The following is a 21,007-nucleotide window of genomic DNA, read 5'->3' on the forward strand; positions in this document are numbered from 1 at the left end:
ACTACCCCTTCAAGTTGTGGGTCCACGCCACAACTGCTGCCAAATAAACCTCCCAAAAAACCCACCCAGATGGCTGCTGTATTGTCTCCTAAAAATCTGTCAGTGGCATCTGCATTTCTCTATGAAAAGCAATCCACTGGAGATCACTTTTCAATATTGACGCAGGTGTAAATAAACCCTTAAAGTGTAATGACTAGGCCTGATATGTTTCTAAGGTAGTAGTGCTGAATTGCTGAACCTTGTGTTGCCTTCTATTATTATTATATCTGCTATTACTGAGATTGATGCCTATGGATCCCATAAAATTCCCATCCCCACCCCCATGTCCTACTGAAACTTACCTCTCCAGCAAATTTGCACCACTGGAGGGTGGAACATGTGCTCGGGTTTAGCGGCCAATTGCTAGGCCCCTGACCACTGATGCACGATGGAGGAGGTAACATCACCACTTTCCCTAGGCTATTGCAGCAGCCAACACTGGATACTTTGCTGCTAGCGGCAGTGGAGGAAAGAGCAGTTAGAAACAGCTGAAAATATCAGTATCATTGGGTTGAGGGGGTACTTTTTACAGACACTGTTACTTTGCCCTGAATGAATCAGTGTATTTTTAAGGAAATTATGAAGGACTGAAGCTCTGTTTTGGGCTTGGTTTTATATGGTGTGGGCTTTGCTTCCATCACCCTAATCCTGGTTTCTCTACTTAGTCACTGACCTGGAACAATTATGTAGCAAGTGATATTTAAAAAAAAAAAAAAAGGCTGCATATATTAGGTCAGCACCTTGCTATATAGTAAAGCCAGGTTCGAGATGATGGTGCTGGTACCATTTTAAAAACCGGTCAGCAACCGCATCTCACACTTTGTTTTTTCACAGGTTCGCTGTAATGCTTTGCACAATATTTAGTGCTTTTATTTTTCTTCTCCATCTTCTATAGGGTTACACTCGTAACGGAATGAAGGTTGGATGCACACAACCTCGAAGAGTAGCAGCCATGAGTGTAGCAGCTCGTGTTTCACAGGAGATGTCTGTTAAACTGGGCAATGAGGTAATAAAGCTATCAATGATAACTGTAGTTTGTTTTATTTCTGCTGTTGTCATTTTTTGCTTTTGGCTTTTCTATTTCTGACACTATTCTTTTGGAGACACAACATTGTCCTGTGTAGATGGCAGTGAATAAAGTTTAGTAAAGTTTATCTAAACCCAAAAACACAAATGTAATTTATTAAAGCTTACCAGTTTTTAGATATGGTGATTGCATGAGAATTTTTGCCCTGTGATCTTGTCAGCACGCTCCCTTTACTGTGTTTATTGTGGATCAGTCTTGCACCATAGGCAGCTCACTTCCAAATTTGGACAACTAAACACCTCCTCCTCTCCATGACATAGGGGAAGGATTCTGCAGTCAACAGAGGGGACTGGGTACTGCTGATAATAGTGCTTGAGATTTCAGTGCAGCAAAGGCAGCGCCTATAGTAGGGTTCACTGGATTTTTGTATTCTCTTTAATTCTTTCCTTATCTACCCTCCCCATTCCAGGTGGGATACAGCATTAGGTTTGAGGACTGCACATCTGAGCGCACAGTATTGAAGTATATGACTGACGGGATGTTGCTGCGTGAATTCCTCACTGAACCAGACTTGGCTAGTTACAGGTATGATGTACTGTTCTCTAATACCAAAAGAAACTCCTAAGGGAAAGTGTTGCTCACCTTCTTCTTCCCCTGGTAATCATGATTAAGGCACGCTAGAAATATTACAACTTCTGCTGTTTTTGAGCTCCTTCTGAAGATGCTATTTGCTTAACCATTACACTAGACCGTTTGCTTCACAATGTTATGAATCATTGACCTGGAACTTCTGAGTAAGACCTGGAACTAATCCCATTAAAGCTAGAAGGCCTTATGTCAGTGGCACAGTATATTGAGGCAAGAGCCAGGCAAGCTAGCATTAGCAGAATGACAGCCTCCATGATTCTTTCAGGAAATGTTTCCTGTAATCCAAGTAATTTTTATATGACTTTTTTGCAGTGTAATAATTATAGATGAAGCCCACGAGCGGACCTTACACACAGATGTGCTGTTTGGCCTCATTAAGGACATTTCCCGTTTCCGACCAGATCTGAAGGTCCTAGTCTCCAGTGCTACTCTGAACACAGAGCGCTTCTCTTCTTTCTTTGACGATGCACCGGTTTTCCGCATTCCTGGACGTCGGTACCCTGTGGATATCTATTACACCAAGGTAGGCAGCTTAGATGATGAGGGAAAACATGAGGGCAGTGGCTGAGTAGCAGAATTTCAGAGATTCTCTTCTGAAAGAATATCAAAATCAAAAACAGTAAGAAATTTGTAGGATTACGGTTAGATTTGTGTGCGTGTTTTTGTGGTTTTTTTTTTCTTTGTTTTTTTTTGGGGAGATACCCTGCCACAGGACACAACAGAAAGAAGGAGGAACTCTTTCAATCTTTCTATTGTCAGGCACAGTTTCCACTTAAACAGTTACCTATTGGAAGGTTTTCCCTCTCTTTCTGTTCCAGTGACAATTGTAAAATTTGACAGCTGTCAAAATACCACATAAAGCAGAGACACAAACAAAAACGTATATTGTATATACTTTAAGTTATAGTGCTTCTATTTTATTTATATAAAATCCCCAACACATTCATGTTTGACGTGAATGTTGGGGATTTTGTATAAATAGAGAATAAATCACAAGTATAAACAATTCTGTTTATGTAAATAATATACTGCATTTGCCTATGTTCAAAATGATTTTCCCAAAGAAATATTTATGCAAGAGTATACTGGCAAAAAAATTAATACTCTTAATAGACTAAAAAAAATTATTCACATTGGTGAATTATGGTAACACACTTTACTGTAACGAGCAGCAGTTCACATACAGTTTTTTTTACTGTGGTACCATTCATTGTGAATGGCACCCCAGTGCATTGTTATAATAGCATGCAAAGCACCCACAGCGCTTGACTGCCTTAACATGACATGCCTTAGAACAGTGGTCTCCAAACTGTGGTCCTTTGCTTGTTTTTATCTGGCCCTTAAGCCATAAGCAGCAACAGTGGGGCAAAGTTCCTGCCACTGACAATGAGGCACTGTTCTGCCTATTGACACCAATGATGGGGCACTATTCCCCCCCCCCAACTGACGGCAACGATGGGGCACTATTCCTCCCCCCACTGACGGCAACGATGGGGCACTATTCCTCCCCCCACTGACGGCAACGATGGGGCACTATTCCTCCCCCCCCACTGACGGCAACGATGGGGCACTATTCCCCCCCCCCCACTGACGGCAACGATGGGGCACTATTCCTCCCCCCCCACTGACGGCAACGATGGGGCACTATTCCTCCCCCCCCACTGACGGCAACGATGGGGCACTATTCCTCCCCCCCCACTGACGGCAACGATGGGGTACTATTCCTCCCCCCCCACTGACGGCAACGATGGGGCACTATTCCTCCCCCCCCCACTGACGGCAACGATGGGGCACTATTCCCCCCCCCCCCACTGACGGCAACGATGGGGCACTATTCCTCCCCCCCCACTGACGGCAACGATGGGGCACTATTCCTCCCCCCCCACTGACGGCAACGATGGGGCACTATTCCTCCCCCCCACTGACGGCAACGATGGGGCACTATTCCTCCCCCCCACTGACGGCAACGATGGGGCACTATTCCTCCCCTCCACTGACGGCAACGATGGGGCACTATTCCTCCCAATGACACCAACGATGAGGCATTATTCCTCCCACTGACACCAACGATGGGGTACTATTCCTCCACCTTACACCAACGATGGGGTACTATTCCTCCCACTGCCACCAAAAATGGGACACGGTTAACTCCCACTGACACCAAGACATTTTCTACTCCCACTGGCCACAGTCTGGCCCTCCTAAAGTTTGAAGGACAGTAACTGGCCCTTCATTTAGAAAGTTTGAAGACCCCTACCTTAGAACATGGTAATGCATGTATAATGTAAATGGGGCTGCATCTCTATCCACACAATTAAAACACAAGAGGTTCTAACCCCTCCACACTAGATCTAGAGCTAAAATAAAATGTGCTTCGGATATTCTGAATCAGAAAAATTTTATATCCTGTTACAATAAAAATCAAACAAATGCAGATGCACGCCCCCTCACAATAACACATCACATAAAACACTATCTTCATAAAAACACATACATGACATAAATACATACTACACATTTAATTTAACCCTAAAAATCCTTTACCATTCAAAAACAGTATGGACCACGAAAGGAACTTGTTCTGAAGTCTGGTGGTAGGAGAGGAAATACTCCTAAATCATGTGCCAGAAAGTAGCACTGTAAACAAAGCATTCACAGAATGGGAGCTATCCTTTTTAGGATTTTAATAGCTCTTCAGTTCATAATCAGTAAGTACGCCCCTTTAATCTTCTGCTCTGTTTTTATTTCCCTCTAAGGCATTTCTGTCATGGACTGAGCACATCCCTTGCCACAGAGAGATGTGATAAATCCGCACACTCTCAATGACAGCCTTATAGAAGCTTAGGAGAACACGCTTGGTAAAGCCTGCCCTACCCATCTTCCTCAAGAAGTACATCTCTGATGAGCCTTGCCCACCAGGCAGGATATGTGCCCTGTCAACAACAGATCTTCCCTAATTGTTCCCAAAAAACAGAACCCCTTTACCCTCTCGTCCTCTGCCTTATCAGTCACAACTAGTTCATGAGTGATCTGTCTACTTTTCCTCAAATCTACAATTATTTTTTTTTGTCTTATCCACAGTTAGCTCTAAATTATTGTTCCTTCATTAACTCACTAGGTTTCCTATATCCTGCCTAAATGCAGCCTCGTCACCACTCTTCATTCTTCCAACTAACATGACACCAATATTCAAATTTTAGAACAGAGTTCACCTTGAAGCTGGAGGCGCAATCATATGTATATAAAGAATACAAAAAAAGGCATAGCACACATACCTGTGGCACCCCTGTACTAAGACAGCGTCAGTGAGTAGCAACAGTCAACCGTTACCCTCTGCTGCCTATTAGCTAGGAAATCCAAAATCCAGTTACAAAGGGTTGGACGTAACCCCAGCAAATTTAATTTACCAGGGTCGTTCATGTCAAACCGGGACTTTTGAGTTTTTATATAATTAAAAGATCAACATGGATAAATACCCCATACAGAGTGACCAACTGTAAGGGCATATAATAGGCTCCTGTGTGCCACGTCCCATAATACTAAATAGAATAATCCAAAAAATAAAAAAGGGCCAATTGTGGACTTTAGAGGCACTGCAACAAATATATCTTTGAAATCAATTTATTATAGAAATGTAAACCATTACATCGCAATTACATACATGTTACTCCGCTACGAATGCAAGACCACCAAGGGGGGGGGGGGGGGGGTAGAGTATTCTATGCTGATTACAAAACTCTTCAAATATTATTATTAAAATTGACACAAATGTACCGTATCCCGGTAAAGATATCAAAATACATAAATCGAATGTCGATATGGGTAATCACATGATGGTTACTCTGTAGTTACTTAACATGTTTCGCGACAGTATCGCTTCTTCAGGAGTTACTACATAGAGAAAAGGATTGAATATACATATAACATAATGTCACATGGTATAGAATTGTTTGTGAATTATATAAATTCAAAAATACCTTGAGGTATTGATTACAGAGCAGAAAGTGTGTCGGGATAGATGAAGATCCCGCATGGAGCAACCACATGTCAAGCAAGTCAGCAGGGGGATCCCATGAGGATGAAACGCCACTTGACAGTCCCTATAAAGGGGTTGTTCTCAAAATCTAAAAGAGGTATATAGATCATAAAATAGCTATATATCCCTTCCCCAATCCAAATAGCAATATAATAGAGGTCACAAATTGTGTTATGCTAACCTTCCAAAGATATCGGCTGTAAGATTGATGTGAACATCGATTTTAAAGCCCAAAAGGCCACTAGAGAATATTCACTGAAAGTGATAAATGTAGATAAATATATAAAGGCCTCAAAAATATCCGCTCGGCCACAATGGTTGCTAAACAGCATATATAAAACCTAAAGGGAAAGGGGAAAGATAAAAAGTAAATTATTAAGAAAGATGTTTATGCATATTTCCATTGTATTGGAGCTAGCCAGAGTGGAGATCACTCCGATATCGATTAGTAAACACTAATTGCCAAACAGTGTACTAACCTTGTTATGATACAGGTGAGGATTGAGCAATGGGGAGGATAGGGCCAATTAAAAGAACAAATTTCAAAGAGTGGAAACTGCATTTATTTTTCAACATACTCCCGTGCTACCTTTTATGCACTTATCCCAGCGTTCAACTAATCCCTGGAAAGCTTTGGCATAGAAAGATTTGTCAGTACGCCTGAGCCATTCTAGGTCAGCCTGTTTCACTTTGTCATCATTGTGTTCACCGTTCCCACAGAAAGATTCATCTTTTGTGCAATTTCAGGACAGGTTATGCATCAATTATCCAAAATCAGGCGTTCCACACACTGAACGTTCACAGGAATGACTACTGTGTGCTGGGAACCACCATGGCCGAGATCGCCACTGATGGACATACCTCAATTTTTTAAACTTTTACACAATTCCAATGTCTTACTGCGGCTGAGTGTCTCATAACTGTACTGTGCTTGAAGTCTTTTGTAGGTCGCTACGGGTGTTACACCTTTGTTCACAAGAAACTTCATCACAACATTCTATTCCATGCACGCACTAACACTGTTGTTTGCCATCTTGATTAACGGTCTCTGGACTAGCCCATGGCATGTGCGGCGCCTATCAATATTAGGACACACCACTTACGACTGCATGTAGTACCTTCATGATAGCATCCCTTTTTATACCTGTAAAATTAAAAGTCCCGGTTTGACTTGAATGCCCCTCATAGCAACAAGTTTCATCGATAAGATTGAATTAAATGCTGAGCTTAAATCAATAAAAAGCATATGAACATACAGTGCCTTGAAAAAGTATTCATACCCCTTGAAATTTTCCACATTTTGTCATGTTACAACCAAAAAGGTAAATGTATTTTATTGGGATTTTATGTGACAGACCAACACAAAGTGGCACGTAATTCTGAAGTGGAAGGAAAATGATAAATGGTTTTCAACATTTTCTACAAATATCTTAAAAGTGTGGTGTGCATTTGTATTCAGCCACCTTTACTCTGCTACCCCTAACTAAAATCTAGTGGAACCAATTGCCTTCAGAAGTCACCTAATTGGTAAATAGAGTCCACCTGTGTGTAATTTAATCTCAGCATAAATACAGCTGTTCTGTGAAGCCCTCAGAGGTTTGTTAGAGAACATAAGTGAACAAGCAGCATCATAAAGACCAAGGAATACACAAGATGAGTCAGGGATAAAGTTGTGGAGAAGTTTAAAGCAAGCTTAGGTTATAAAAAAAATCCCAAGCTTTGAACATCTCACAGAGCGCTGTTCAATCCATCATCTGAAAATGGAAAGAGTATGGCACAACTGCAAACCTACCAAGACATGGCCATCCACCTAAACTGACAGGACGGGCAAGGAGAGCAATAATCAGAGAAGCAGCGAAAAGGCCCATGGTAACTCTGGAGGAACTGCAGAAATCCACAGCTCAGGTGGTAGAATCTGTCCACAGGACAACTATTAGTCGTGCACTCAACAAATCTGGCCTTTATGGAAGAGTGGTAAGAAGAAAGAAATCCATAAGAAGTCTTCTTCACAGTATGTGAGAAGCCATGTGGGGGACACAGCAAACATGTGGAGGAAGGTGCTCTGGCCAGATGAGACCAAAATTGAACTTTTTGGCCTAAAAGCAAAACGCTATGTGTGGCGGAAAACTAACACTGCACATCACCCTGAACACACCAACCCCACTGTGAAACATGGTGGTGGCAGCATCATGTTGTGGGGATGCTCTTCTTCAGTAGGGACAGGGAAGCTGGTCAGAGTTGATGGGAAGATGGATGGAGCGAAATACAGGGCAATCTTAGAAGAAAACCTGTTAGAGGCTGAAAAAGACTTTAGACTGGGGCGGAGGTTCACCTTCCAGTAGGACAACGACCCTAAACATACAGCCAGAGCTACAATGGATTGGTTTAGATCAAAGCATATTCATGTGTTAGAATGGCCCAACTAAAGTCCAGACCTAAATACTATTGAGAATCTGTGGCAAGACTTGAAAATTGCTGTTCACAGACGCTCTCCAGCTAATCTGGCAGAGCTTGAGCTATTTTGCAAAGAAGAATGGGCAAAAATGTTCCTCTCTAGATGTACAATGCTGGTAGAGACATCCCCAAAAAAACTTGCAGCTGTAATTGCAGTGAAAGGTGGTTCTACAAAGTATGGACTCAGGGGGGCTGAATACAAATGCACACCACACTTTTCAGATATTTATTTGTAAAAAAATTTTGAAAACCATTTCTCATTTTCCTTCCACTTCAAAATTATGTGCCACTTTGTGTTGGTCTATCACATAAAATCCCAATAAAATACATTTACGTTTTCAGTTGTAACACGACAAAATGTGGAAAATTTCAAGGGGTATGAATACTTTTTCAAGGCACTGTAGCTGTTTTTATCTAATGTAAGAATAAGGCAATAGCATCTTCTGTGGACTGATTAGCTCTAAAGGCAAATTAGTAGCTATCCAGCCCTGACGGAATACACTGTTTAATGTGATTTAAAATTACCTTTTCAAAACATTTCATTATAATGGGTGTATGTCATGGCAACAGGACAATCGTTCCTGAGATGAGAACTACTAGATTTCTGAGTAACTGGGACAATAACAAATGTTTTAGGGCAAGAAGGCACTACCTCCTGCTCTAAGCAAACATTAAAGATTTCCATAAAGACATTTGCCAATTGATGGGCACTTTTCTTTAAAATAATGTAATGTTATCCCTGGTCATGACCCAATTGCATGATTGTTTCTTTTTTTTTTTTATGCATGTCTGGTTATAAGAAAGCCTTAAATATTCAAATAACTGAAACAGATAAAATAACAACCAATAAGTGAAAGCTATGTGTAGTGTCCTAAAGCTGGTTGCACCTTTCATGAGTATTCTGTTGTACTTGATACAGTAAGTACATGTATGTACTGATTTTGTCAGTTTGTAGAAATGTTATAACAGTGCTAGCTGCTGATTTTTACATGTAACTCTATCCTGCAGGCCCCAGAGGCTGATTACCTAGAGGCGTGTGTTGTGTCCGTCCTACAGATTCATGTTACGCAACCTTCCGGAGACATATTGGTGTTCTTGACAGGGCAGGTAGATAAATATTTTCACTGTGATGAGTGTTACAGCTATTAAAACTGTTATGCTGCCTTGGAGACATGAAGGCATTGGTAAGGATAGTAACCATCATTATAAACAAATCCAGTTTCATAGGTAAACCTTTCATCCTTTCCTCTTAAATACTTTATAATTCACTAACCCAAAATAAGTACACAGATCAGGAAAGTGAAAAATCCTTATCAGCCTACCTATTTCAGGTCACAGCATTGACTCCAGTGGGGTCAGAATGACAGCCAGGTATCTAGGGTTTGCAGAATAAGTCTGCAACAGCAGCTGCAATGGTTCTCTTGGGTAAGGATTACTTTAGAGTGGAACTATAGATTTAAAATTAAAGCATGCTGGCAGGCAGGCTTTTGTTGCAGAAGAGACCTCTGAATTTTTCTTCTGTTACAGTTGTGCTCAAAAGTGTGCATACCCTTTGAGAATTGGTAGAAAACAGTACCATTTTTAAAGAACACATAAGTGAGCAGGCAAACACATCTTTAATTTCTTTTTTTTTTTTAAAGGTGTTTATTCAAATTTTTCTTGTTTACAGAAAAAAACATTTGCAACTGCAAAAGTCAGAAATAAAAGAAAACCATTTCAGTAGTGCCTTTCCACAGTATTGCAAATGAAGATATAACATGGAATGGCTATGCAGAGCCCAAACAAGGCAGTTAAATCATGTACCATGTAATGTAATTGGCATTGAAATTAGGCATTCAGTAAAATGTACCAAACAGGAACCACACATACACAGAAAGAGAATCCATTCACAACAGCGCTGCCCTCTCTCTAGCCCCCTTTTGTGTTGCTTATACAAACTTTAAGAAAATACTTTTTTTTTCTTATGGGATTCATATTCAACTGTAGGTCATAACAATGTCAGAAAAAACATATTAAATGATCCCCCGTTCAAAAGTCTGCATGTCACAAGTTAGCCTGCAGCCTCTTGTTTGTTTGTCTTACCTCCTTGCTGTTCCTTCACATGTGTGTTTCTCTGTGCTCACCTGAGGGCGTCATCTGCTATTCCCTGGATTTTATGTGCTTCCCTTTCATCACTTCCTGGCCCGCCTCCTAGCTGGCCTGTCTATTTAAGACATGCTCAGTCTGTCTCACTTTGCCTGAGCAACGGTTGTTGTCTGAGCTCCCCTGTGGTCCTCTGAGTATCCGCTCTAGTATATCTGTGTACTGACCCCGGCTTGTCCCTGACATTCCTCCTATATTGTCTATCCGTGTACCGACCTCAGCTTCGTTCCTGACATTGCCTATCTTCCGCCTGTCCTGACCTCGGCTAGCCTACTGGATCTCCTGAGTCTAATCCCATCGTACTCTGCTCCTGCTAGCGGTCTCTTCTACCTCAGCTGGGTGTACCTGGGGCCGCGACCTGGTCCCAGCCTGCTGCAAGTCCATGCCCACCATCAGGGGCTCTGGTGAACAAGCGGGCTGGGGCTTAGACTCCGCGCCCTGGGGAACCCCAAGCTGTGGATTAAGAGCTCACTACCACAGGTGCTGACAGTTTGCTCAGGCCATGAGCTCCTCTGAGACACCGCAGCCTCTCCTAGAACAACTTCAGGTGCAAAGAGTCGATGTCCAGCAGGCCTATCAAGAACAGATTATGCATTATCTGCAGGAACTCTTCTCCCGGTTGGATCAGCTACAGGCGGGGTCCACTTCCTCATCTTCGGTTTCAGGCCCTGCTCCGGCTCCTGCTGTTCCACCTTCCGCTTTTCCCCCTGTGGAACCCCATCCTTTGAAACTCCAGCTGCCTCCACCACCTCACTTTTCTGGTGATCCCAAGGCCTGTCAAGGCTTCATCAATCAGTGCTCGATTCATTTTGAGCTAGCAGCCGATCATTTCCCTACCGATCGTTCCAAGGTGGCATACATGATCTCCCTCCTTTCAGGTGAAGCACTGGCTTGGGCCTCGCCACTGTGGGAGCATCAAGACCACACTATCTCCAGTCTCCCAGCCTTCCAGCAAGCTTTCCGGAAAACGTTCAATGTGCCCGGCAGGACTTCATCTGCTGCGGGAGCCCTTCTTCGGCTACGCCAAGGTAGCATGACGGTTGGTCAGTATGCAGTCCGGTTTCGCACCTTGGCTTCAGAACTTGCTTGGAATGATGAGGACCTTTCTGCAACCTTTTGGCAGGGTTTAGCGGACCGGGTTAAGGATGAATTAGCTGGAAGAAACATACCCACCGTCCTGGATGAGTTGATTGCTCTTCGCATCCAAATTGATGTCCGCTTCCAGGAACGAGATCTGGAAAAGTCTGGTCCACGTCACTCCCAAGTGGGTTTGTTTGTTCCTGTTTCCCAAAAATTCCTTGTACCACCTACCTCTGCAGCTGGGCCGACTTCCGAGGAACCAATGCAGCTAGGCCGTACACGCCTCACTCCACAGGAGCGATTGCATCGCCTAAGACTTGGTCTATGCCTTTACTGTGGGGCTAAGGGTCATGCTATTAAGTCTTGTTCAGTCTGACCGGGAAACTCCCGGGTCTAGGTCACTTTGAGGGAGTCGATCTAGACCAGAACCTGAACTCCGCTTCCTTCCCTCGAATTGTTATGCCTGTCTCCATCCATTGGGCTCTGAACTCATACCAGGTTTCGGCTTATGTGGACTCTGGGGCAGCTGGGAATTACATCGAACAATTCTTGGCTGCTGAATTGGGCATTCCTCTTGTTCCCTTGATGATGCCCCTATCCGTATCTGCAGTTGAGTTTTTGGCTTTAGGACCTCTACGCTTTCGAACTATCAGCATAACCATGCATGTGGGCGTTCTTCATCATGAGGAAATTACCTTTCTGGTCCTTCCTAAGTCTTCAAGTCCCATCATTCTGGGACTTCCGTGGTTGCAGAGACATTCACCCTATCTTGACTGGAACTCTGGCTAAGTATTGTCGTGGGGCTCACAATGCCATCAGACTTGTCTTCCTAAAGTGAGTCCTCCTAGGTGTGTACCCGTGGCGGAGGTCATCACCTCTCCAATACTCAGTCCGCACTATCGGGTCTTCCAAGATGTCTTTTGCAAGAAAGCTGCTGACTCCCTGCCGCCTCACCGTCCCTATGACTGTGCTATTGACTTACAACCTGGGTCTTCTCCACCACGAGGTAAAGTTTACCCTCTCACCATTCCTGAGACTCAAGCCATGTCCAAATACGTCCAGGAGAATCTGCAGAAAGGTTTTATCCGTAAGTCCAATTCTCCTGCTGGGGCTGGCTTCTTCTTTGTGTAGAAAAAAGATGGTTCACTACGACCCTACATTGATTATAGAGGTCTCAATGCTATCACTGTTAAGAATCGGTACCCCTTACCTCTGATTTCTGAACTCTTTGACAGACTCCGAGATGCTCGAATTTTCACTAAGCTAGATCTCCGTGGATCATACAATCTGGTTAGGATCCGTGAGGGTGATGAGTGGAAGACAGCTTTCAATACCAGAGACGGGCATTTTAAATATCTTGTGATGCCCTTTGGCTTGTGTAATGCTCCAGCCGTCTTCCAGAACTTCGTTAATGACATTTTTTCTGATCGCCTGTATGCTAAGTTGAAGTGTCTCTTCGAACAAACCCAGGTTCCTTTTCTAGGCTACATAGTCACGGATAAAGGGCTGCTTATGGATCCTGCCAAACTCCAAGCCATTTCCAATTGGCCTCAGCCCTCTGGGTTGAAAGCCACTCAGCGTTTCTTGGGGTTCACTAACTTCTATCGCCAGTTCATTCCTAACTATTCTTCGCTGCTGGCCCCAATCACTTCTTTGACTCAAAAGGGTTCCAACGCCAGAACCTGGCCTTCCGAGGCAGTCGACGCATTCCACAGACTAAAATCCACTTTTCTCTCCGCATCGATTCTCATACGTTCAGACATTTTTCATCCTTTTTTCTTGGAGGTAGACGCTTCTTCTTTGGGAGTGGGGGCCGTCCTGCTCCAAATGCATGATGGTAAACTCCATCCTTGTGCCTTCTTCTCTAAGAAATTTTCGGATGCTGAAAAGAATTACACGATCGGTGATCGGGAATTGCTGGCGATAAAGCTGGCACTGCAGGAATGGCGACATCTGCTGGAGGGATCCCCACATCGCATTTTGGTTTACACTGATCAGAAGAACCTCCAGTATCTCCAGTCCGCCCGGCGTTTGAATCCCAGAAAAGCACGATGGGCTCTTTTCTTTGCCAGATTTAATTTTGACATTACCTTTCGGCCCGGTTCCAAAAATGCCCGTGCGGATTCCTTTTGTCTAGATCATTTGACAGTGCTGATTCTGAATGTCATATTGAATCAGAACCTATCATTTCTGCCAATCGGATCCTAGCCACCACTCATCTTCAGCCTAAACGCATCCCACCCGGAAAGACCTTTGTGGTCCCCGCCCTTCGTCCAAAGCTACTCAAATGGGCACACGACTCTAAACTTTCTGGACATCCTGGGGTACTACGCACCTGTGCCTTCCTGCAGCGTCATTACTGGTGGCCCTCACTGCGAAAGGATGTTAAAGAATATGTCCAGGCTTGCGCCATTTGTGTGCAATCTAAATCCTCCATGTCTGCTCCAGCAGGACTCCTTTTACCTCTACCTGTTCCAGATGAGCATTGGAGTTGCATTTCCATAGACTTTATTTCTGAACTACCCCCTTCTGCTGTTCCACTGTTATCTGGGTGGCTGTGGACAGGTTTTCTAAAATGTGCCACCTTACTCCACTTCCGGGACTTCCTTCGGCCGTTACGTTGGCCTCCACCTTCATTAAGGAGATTTTCCGTCTTCACGGTATGCCCTCTCACATTGTTTCAGATAGAGGGGTTCAATTTACTGCTCACATCTGGAGGGCTCTAGTCACATCCTTCGGAGTCGAGTTGGATTTCTCGTCATCCTTCCATCCGCAGTCTAATGGCCAAACTGAAAGAGTCAACCAAAACGTGGAACGCTATATTCGTGCCTTCATTTTGGCCCATCAGGATGATTGGGTAGACCTTCTACCATGGGCTGAGTTTGCCCTTAATAACCATGCCAGTGCCAGTACTGGTGAGTCCCCCTTTTTCACGGTGTATGGTCATCATCCTTCGGTGCCATTTCCTGTTCCTATCTTTTCTACGGTTCCCACGGCTGCAGATATACAACGATCCTTCAATTCCATCTGGGCAGAGGTTTCCAAGAATTTACATCTGGCAGCTTCCAAGTACAAAACGGCTGCAGATCGTCATCACCGCCGTAAGTCCCAAATTCCTCCCTGGTGTCAAGGCTTGGCTCTCTACCAAGAATATCCGTCTACGAGTACCCTCTATGAAATTTGCTCCTCGTTTCATTGGTCCATTTACCATTCTCCGCCAGGCCAATCCTGTTGCTTTCAAACTGCGCCTCCCTTCACATCTGAGAATCCCTAATGTTTTCCATGTCTCTCTTCTGAGACCCTATATTATTAACAGGTTTTCCCGTCCTCATCGTCATTCTTCCCCAATAGCGAGTACTTCGGATCAGTATGAAGTCAAGCAAATCTTGGATTCTAAGTTCATCAGAGGGAAGCTTTTGTATCTTATTGACTGGAAGGGATATGGTCCTGAGGAGAGGTGTTGGATTCCTTCTGCTGATGTTCTGCTCCCCGCCTGATGGAATTTTTTCATCGGAGGTTTCCCCTTAAGCCTGGCCCTAAAAAAGTGGGGAGACCTCGTAAGAGGGGGGTTACTGTCACAAGTTAGCCTGCAGCCTCTTGTTTGTTTGTCTTACCTCCTTGCTGTTCTTTCACATGTGTGTTTCTCTGTGCTCACCTATGGGCGTCGTCTGCTATTCCCTGGGTTTTATGTGTTTCCCTTTCATCACTTCCTGGCCCGCCTCCTAGCTGGCCTGTCTATTTAAGATATGCTCAGTCTGTCTCACTTTGCCTGAGCAATGTTTGTTGTCTGAGCTCCCCTGTGGTCCTCTGAGTATCCGGTCTAGTATATCTGTGTACTGACCCCGGCTTGTCCCTGACATTCCTCCTATATTGTCTATCCGTGTACCGACCTCAGCTTCGTTCCTGACATTGCCTATCTTCCGCCTGTCCTGACCTCGGCTAGCCTACTGGATCTCCTGAGTCTACTCCCATTGTACTCTGCTCCTGCTAGCGGTCTCTTCTACCTCAGCTGGGTGTACCTGGGGGCCGCGACCTGGTCCCAGCCTGCTGCAAGTCCATCCCCACTATCAGGGGCTCTGGTGAACAAGCGGGCTGGGGCTTAGACTCCGCGCCCTGGGGAACCCCAAGCTGTGGATTAAGAGTTCACTGCCACAGGTGCTGACACTGCATACCCTTGGTTTTTACTACTGTGTATTGCTCCATTTAGCATCAATGACAGTGTGCAGTCTTTTGTAATCGTTGTCTGTGAGGTTGCAAATTTGTGCTGATGGTATATCTGGCCATTTGTATTTGCAAAATGCTTCCAGGTCATGCAAAGTCTTTGGTTGTCTCACATGAGCTTCACGTTTGAGATCTCCCCAGAGTGACTTGATGATATTAAGGTCAGGAGACTGTGATGGCAACTCCAGAACCTTTACCTTTTTTCTGCTGTAACCACTGGAGGGTCAACTTGGCCTTGTACTTAGGGTCATTGTTGTGCTGGAAAATCCCATGCACATCTTTCATGCAGAAGAATGCTAATTGTTTGCCAGTATTTTCTGATAACATTCTGCATTCATCTTGCCATCAATTTTCACAAGATTCCCCGTGCCTTTAGGGCTCACAAACCTCCAAAGCATCAGTGAGCCACCACCCTTCTTCACAGTGGGGGATAGTATTCTTCTTGCTATAGGCCTTGTTGACCCCTCTCCATAAAGCTCTATTTTGGTTTGTCACTCCAGATTACAGTGTGCCAGAAGCTGTGAGGCATGTCAAGGTGTTGTTTGGAATATACCGGTAGTAATTTTGTTTTTTTTGTGGCATTGGCATACTTCCTTCTAGTAACTCGACCAAGCGGCTAATTTTTTGTATTGTGCTCCTTGAAACAACTTTTTCCAATGCTGCCTGTATTTCTCCTGAGGTTATCTGTGTGTTTTTCTTTGTATCCTGAACATTGCTTCCGGCAGTTGTGGCTGCAATCTTTCTTGGTCTACCTGACCTTGGTTTGGAATCAAGAGATCCCAGAATTTAATAGTGATTGAAGATTACTGACTGGCATATTCAAGGCTTTGGATATCTTTTTATATCCTTTCTACATTAAGTTCCCATTACCTTGTTTTGCAGGTCTTTTGACGGTTCCTTTCTGCTCCCCCATGGCTCAGTCTCTAGCCTGCTCAGTGCATCCACGTGAGAGAGCTAACAAACTTATTGACTGTTTATACACAGACATTAATTGCAAGTTAAAAAGCCACAGATGTGGGAAATTAACCTTTAATTGCCATTTTAACCGGTGTGTCACCTTGTGTGTCTGTGCCAAGGCCAAACATTCCAGGGCATGTAAAATTTTGATCAGAGCCATTTGGGTGATTTCTATTATCATTATGATTTAAAAGGGAGCTAAACAACTACACCCTGTTCCAAATTATTATGCAAATTCTATTTAAGTGTCACAAAGATTAAATATTTTGTTTTTCAGTTTAACTCATGGATGGCATTGTGTGTCAGGGCTCTTTTGATCACTGAAAACAATCTGACACCTGTGATAATTAGATTGGCCGGTGAGCCCAAATTAAGGAAAAACTACTAAAGGAGGGTGTTCCACATTATTAAGCAGAGCACCATTTTCAAGCAATATGGGGAAGAAAAAGGATCTCTCTGCTGCCGAAAAGAGTGAAATAGTTCAATGCCTTGGATGAGGTATGAAAACATTAGATATTTCACGAAAACTTAAGCGTGATCATTGCACTATTAAGAGATTTGTGGCTGATTCAGAGCACAGACTGGTTTGTGCAGATGAACGCACATTGAGGAAGATTTCTGCCAGATCCATGCATCGGATCAAGAGAGAAGCTGCTAAAATATCATTACATAGCAGCAAACAGATATTTGAAGCTGGTGGTGCCTCTGGAGTCCCACGGACATCAAGGTGTAGAGTCCTCCAAAGTCTTGCAACTGTGCATAAACCTTCTATTTGGCCACCAATGACCAATGCTCACAAGCAGAAACGGCTGCATTGGGCAGAAAAATACATGAAGACTGATTTTCAAACAGTCCTGTTCACTGATGAGTGCTGTGCAACCCTGGATGGTCTGGATGGATGGAGTAGTGGATGGTTGGTGGACGGCCACCCTGTTCCAACAAGACTGCGACGTCAGCAAGGTGGTATGGAGTCATGTTTTGGGCCGGAATCATGGGAGCAGAGCTGGTCAGCCCCTTTAGGTGTAAAGATGACCTTTGCAAAGTATGTGGAGTTTATGACTGACCACTTTCTTCCCTGGTACAGGCTTTCTGTAATAAAATCATCTTCATGCATGACAATGCACCATCTCATGCTGCAAAGAATACCTCTGCATCAATGGCTGCTATGGGGATAAAAGCAGAGAAAGTCATGGTGTGGCCTCCATCCTTCCCTGACCTCAATCCTATTGAGAACCTTTGAAGCATCCTCAAGCAAAAGATCTATGAGGGGGGGAGGCAGTTTACATCCAAACAGCAGCTCTGGGAGGCTATTCTGACATCTTGCAAACAAATTCAAGCAGAAACTGTCCAAAAACTCACAAGTTAAATGGATGCAAGACTTGTGAAGCTGCTATCAAATAAGGGGTCCTATGTTACAATGTAACATGACCTGTTAAAATGTTTAAAAAGTTAAAATGTTGTTAAGTTTGATTGAAATAGCTTTTGATTTCAGTAAATATGCTGCAAACACAACAAATGACAATTTTCAGTTCTTTACAAACTATAAAGTGTTTTGAAACTTACTGTGTGTAATAATTTGGAACAGTGCATTGGAAGTGTTTTATGTTTAAAAAAAATACTGTTATCATTAGGAGGTTTGTTCAATAAAATGTGAATTGTACTCTTAATAGTTGATAACATGAGAATTATGCTGACTGTTATTTATATCAATTATTTAGGTAAATGAGAAAAATATCATTTGCATAATAATTTGGAACAGGGTGTATGTGAAAATAAATGGCTTCATATGAGCGCTATCATTAAATAAAAGACAGTTTGTGACATGATCAGTCATATTTTCAATATAAATGCCAAAATTTCACAATTTTTGCCAGAGTATGCAAACTTTTGAGCACAACTGTATAAATGCATCTTTCCTTCCAGCAAAGCTGATTTTGAATATACACTGAGCACTCTGGTGTATCTCCGTGTGTATTCTCGGCACACATTGGTGCCGAAAGGAATCAACTCTCATGCGTAGCAGTTATTTCATTCTGGGCTCGCCAATCAAGATGGCCAAAGTCATATAGCAGACTGTAGTTCTGCTTTATGTACAGAACCATTTTTGTTTTAAGATTTGGCAATCCAGGAGGTTTCTATTATTTTTACCTTTTTTTTTTTTTTTTTGCTCCTGTTATGGCGGCTCTTTTGATATTAGGGTTGCACCGATGCCCTTTTTTAAAAATCTGCGAGTACGGATACCGATACTTGTGCTCAGGTACTTGCCAGTAACGATTACCGATACCTTTGTGGTAAAATTTGAGCTCATACAACAAGAATTGCATGTGATTGGATGGGAATGCGGTGTGATTCCTGTCCGAATCAAATGCCATTTCCCTGTGGGTATGGTGCGATTTGCATTGCACAGGCTGCAAAACCGCATGTGATTCAAGCAGAAATCGCACTGCTACTTCAGCTGAAATAGTGCAATTTCAGTTCAAATCACATGCAATTCTCATTCATTTTGTAAGGGCTCAAATTGTAGGTATTGGAGCATTTGCATGAGTACAAGTACAGTCTTTTTCTGCAATGCGCCAGTGCGGGGTAAACAAGTCATATAGAAAACAGCGGTCTTGGCGTGAATGAGCTGTAATCCTTTTCTAGTTGCACCATCTACTAGAAGCAAAAAATTAACTGTATCAGCAATTATCCAGCACACTGAGAATCTTTTGATTTTTACCTATGTAATTTTACTGTTTTGTTTATGGCAGGAAGAGATTGAGGCGTGTGTTGAGATGTTACAGGAACGGTGTCGCCGACTTGGCTCGAAGATAGCAGAGATGCTTGTTCTACCAATTTATGCCAACTTACCGTCTGACATGCAGGCCAAGATCTTCGAACCCACCCCACCTGGGGCCAGAAAGGTAGTGTATTTTAGAAAAGAGGAACAAAATGGAGGACAGACTGCTAAGAAAGTGAATGTCTTTCTTATGTCTTTTTTTTTTTTTCTTTTTTTCTCTCCTCTCGAAGGTTGTTGTAGCTACCAACATTGCAGAGACTTCACTGACCATAGATGGGATAATTTATGTCCTTGATCCAGGATTTTGCAAGCAAAAAAGCTACAATGCTCGTTCAGGAATGGAGTCCCTTATTGTTACTCCCTGCTCTAAGGTGACAAATTGCAGTTCTTTTACAGCTGCTATAAGATGGCTGTCGTAGATCAAACCATATAGCTAACTAAACATCTATCAGGACTTTGTTGTCTCTATGTTTACAAAACACAAAAATAGGGCTTCTGGCAAAGGAAAAAATACTTGCCATCATGCTACCCAAACCAGCAATTTTCATTGTCTTGAGGAGCTAAGCTTACTGGCATATATTTAGCATCGAACAATTTTGGACACTGTGTGATGTGGTCCCTTTTTAGTGGCCTATACCTCTCCAGTGTATCCATTTGTGACCTTGGGGCCACAGAGTGCAGTAGGGGACCAGGCAGCCTGATTGGTTGCTATGGGTAGTATTTTAATCACTTCTCTACTGGGCTAATTCTGATATTTCTCTCCTACATGTAAAAATCCATATTGTTTGCTGTAAAATTACCTAAAACCCCCAAACATAATATATATATATATTTTTTTGTTGAGGCCCTAGAGAATGAAATGGGTGTGCCATTTTTTATACACGGTATTTGCACAGCAGTTTTTCAAACACTTTTTTGGGAAAAAATACACTTTAATTTTATTGCACACAAACACTATATAATACCTAATTTTTGTTAAAATATAAAAGATGATATTTCAAATAAGTAGATACCTAAGATGTCACACTTTAAAATTGTGTACGCCTGTGAAACGTTGCCAAACTACGGTACCTAAAACTCTCCATAGTCAACGGTTTAAAAGCCTTTAGAGGTTACCAGTTTCGAGCTACAAAGGAGGTCTGGAGCTAAATTTATTGCTCTCGCTCTGACATTCGCAAGGATACCTCACAGGTTTGGTGTGTTCACTGTATACCTATGCGTGCGGGACTTGTGTATGCATTCGTGATTTGCATGTTAGTAAGGGGGGAGGGGTGCTTAAAATTTTTTATTTGAAACTTTTCTTTTACACTGTTTCTTTAATATATGTACAATTGTGTTCAAAATAATAGCAATGTGTTGAAAAAAGTGAAAAAAGCTCAAAATCCTTCTAATAGCTTTTATTTCCATACACACAAATGCATTGGGAACACTACATATTCTATTCCAAATCAAAACATGAAGAAAAATATATCAAATTTGTGTTGTTCCTCTAAACAAAATTGAAGAAAAGTGAATATTAGACTGTTCAAAAAAATAGCAGTGTTTGTATTCTTCTTTACAAACTCAAACATTCACTATATAAACTGAAAAATGTTTGAAGAATTTGTTTTCCTTTGAATCACTT

At 42.8% G+C, this 21,007-nt stretch overlaps 1 protein-coding gene across 1 annotated transcript in view; it reads left to right on the forward strand.

Moving 5' to 3' along the window:
• DHX16 (DEAH-box helicase 16) overlaps nt 1-21,007 on the forward strand; it is an 81,700-nt gene that overhangs the window by 37,272 nt on the left and 23,421 nt on the right. Inside the window, exons 9-14 of the mRNA XM_089656947.1 lie at nt 935-1,045; nt 1,536-1,651; nt 2,027-2,237; nt 9,213-9,311; nt 19,355-19,507; nt 19,614-19,754. Of these exons, the coding sequence (XP_089513073.1) occupies nt 935-1,045; nt 1,536-1,651; nt 2,027-2,237; nt 9,213-9,311; nt 19,355-19,507; nt 19,614-19,754 (831 nt within the window). The remainder of the gene's footprint in view (nt 1-934; nt 1,046-1,535; nt 1,652-2,026; nt 2,238-9,212; nt 9,312-19,354; nt 19,508-19,613; nt 19,755-21,007) is intronic.

The sequence above is a fragment of the Staurois parvus genome, unplaced genomic scaffold (genome assembly GCF_062004578.1).
Source record: "Staurois parvus isolate SC_StPar_1 unplaced genomic scaffold, SC_StPar_1.0 ptg000950l, whole genome shotgun sequence".
NCBI classification, from domain to species: domain Eukaryota; kingdom Metazoa; phylum Chordata; class Amphibia; order Anura; family Ranidae; genus Staurois; species Staurois parvus.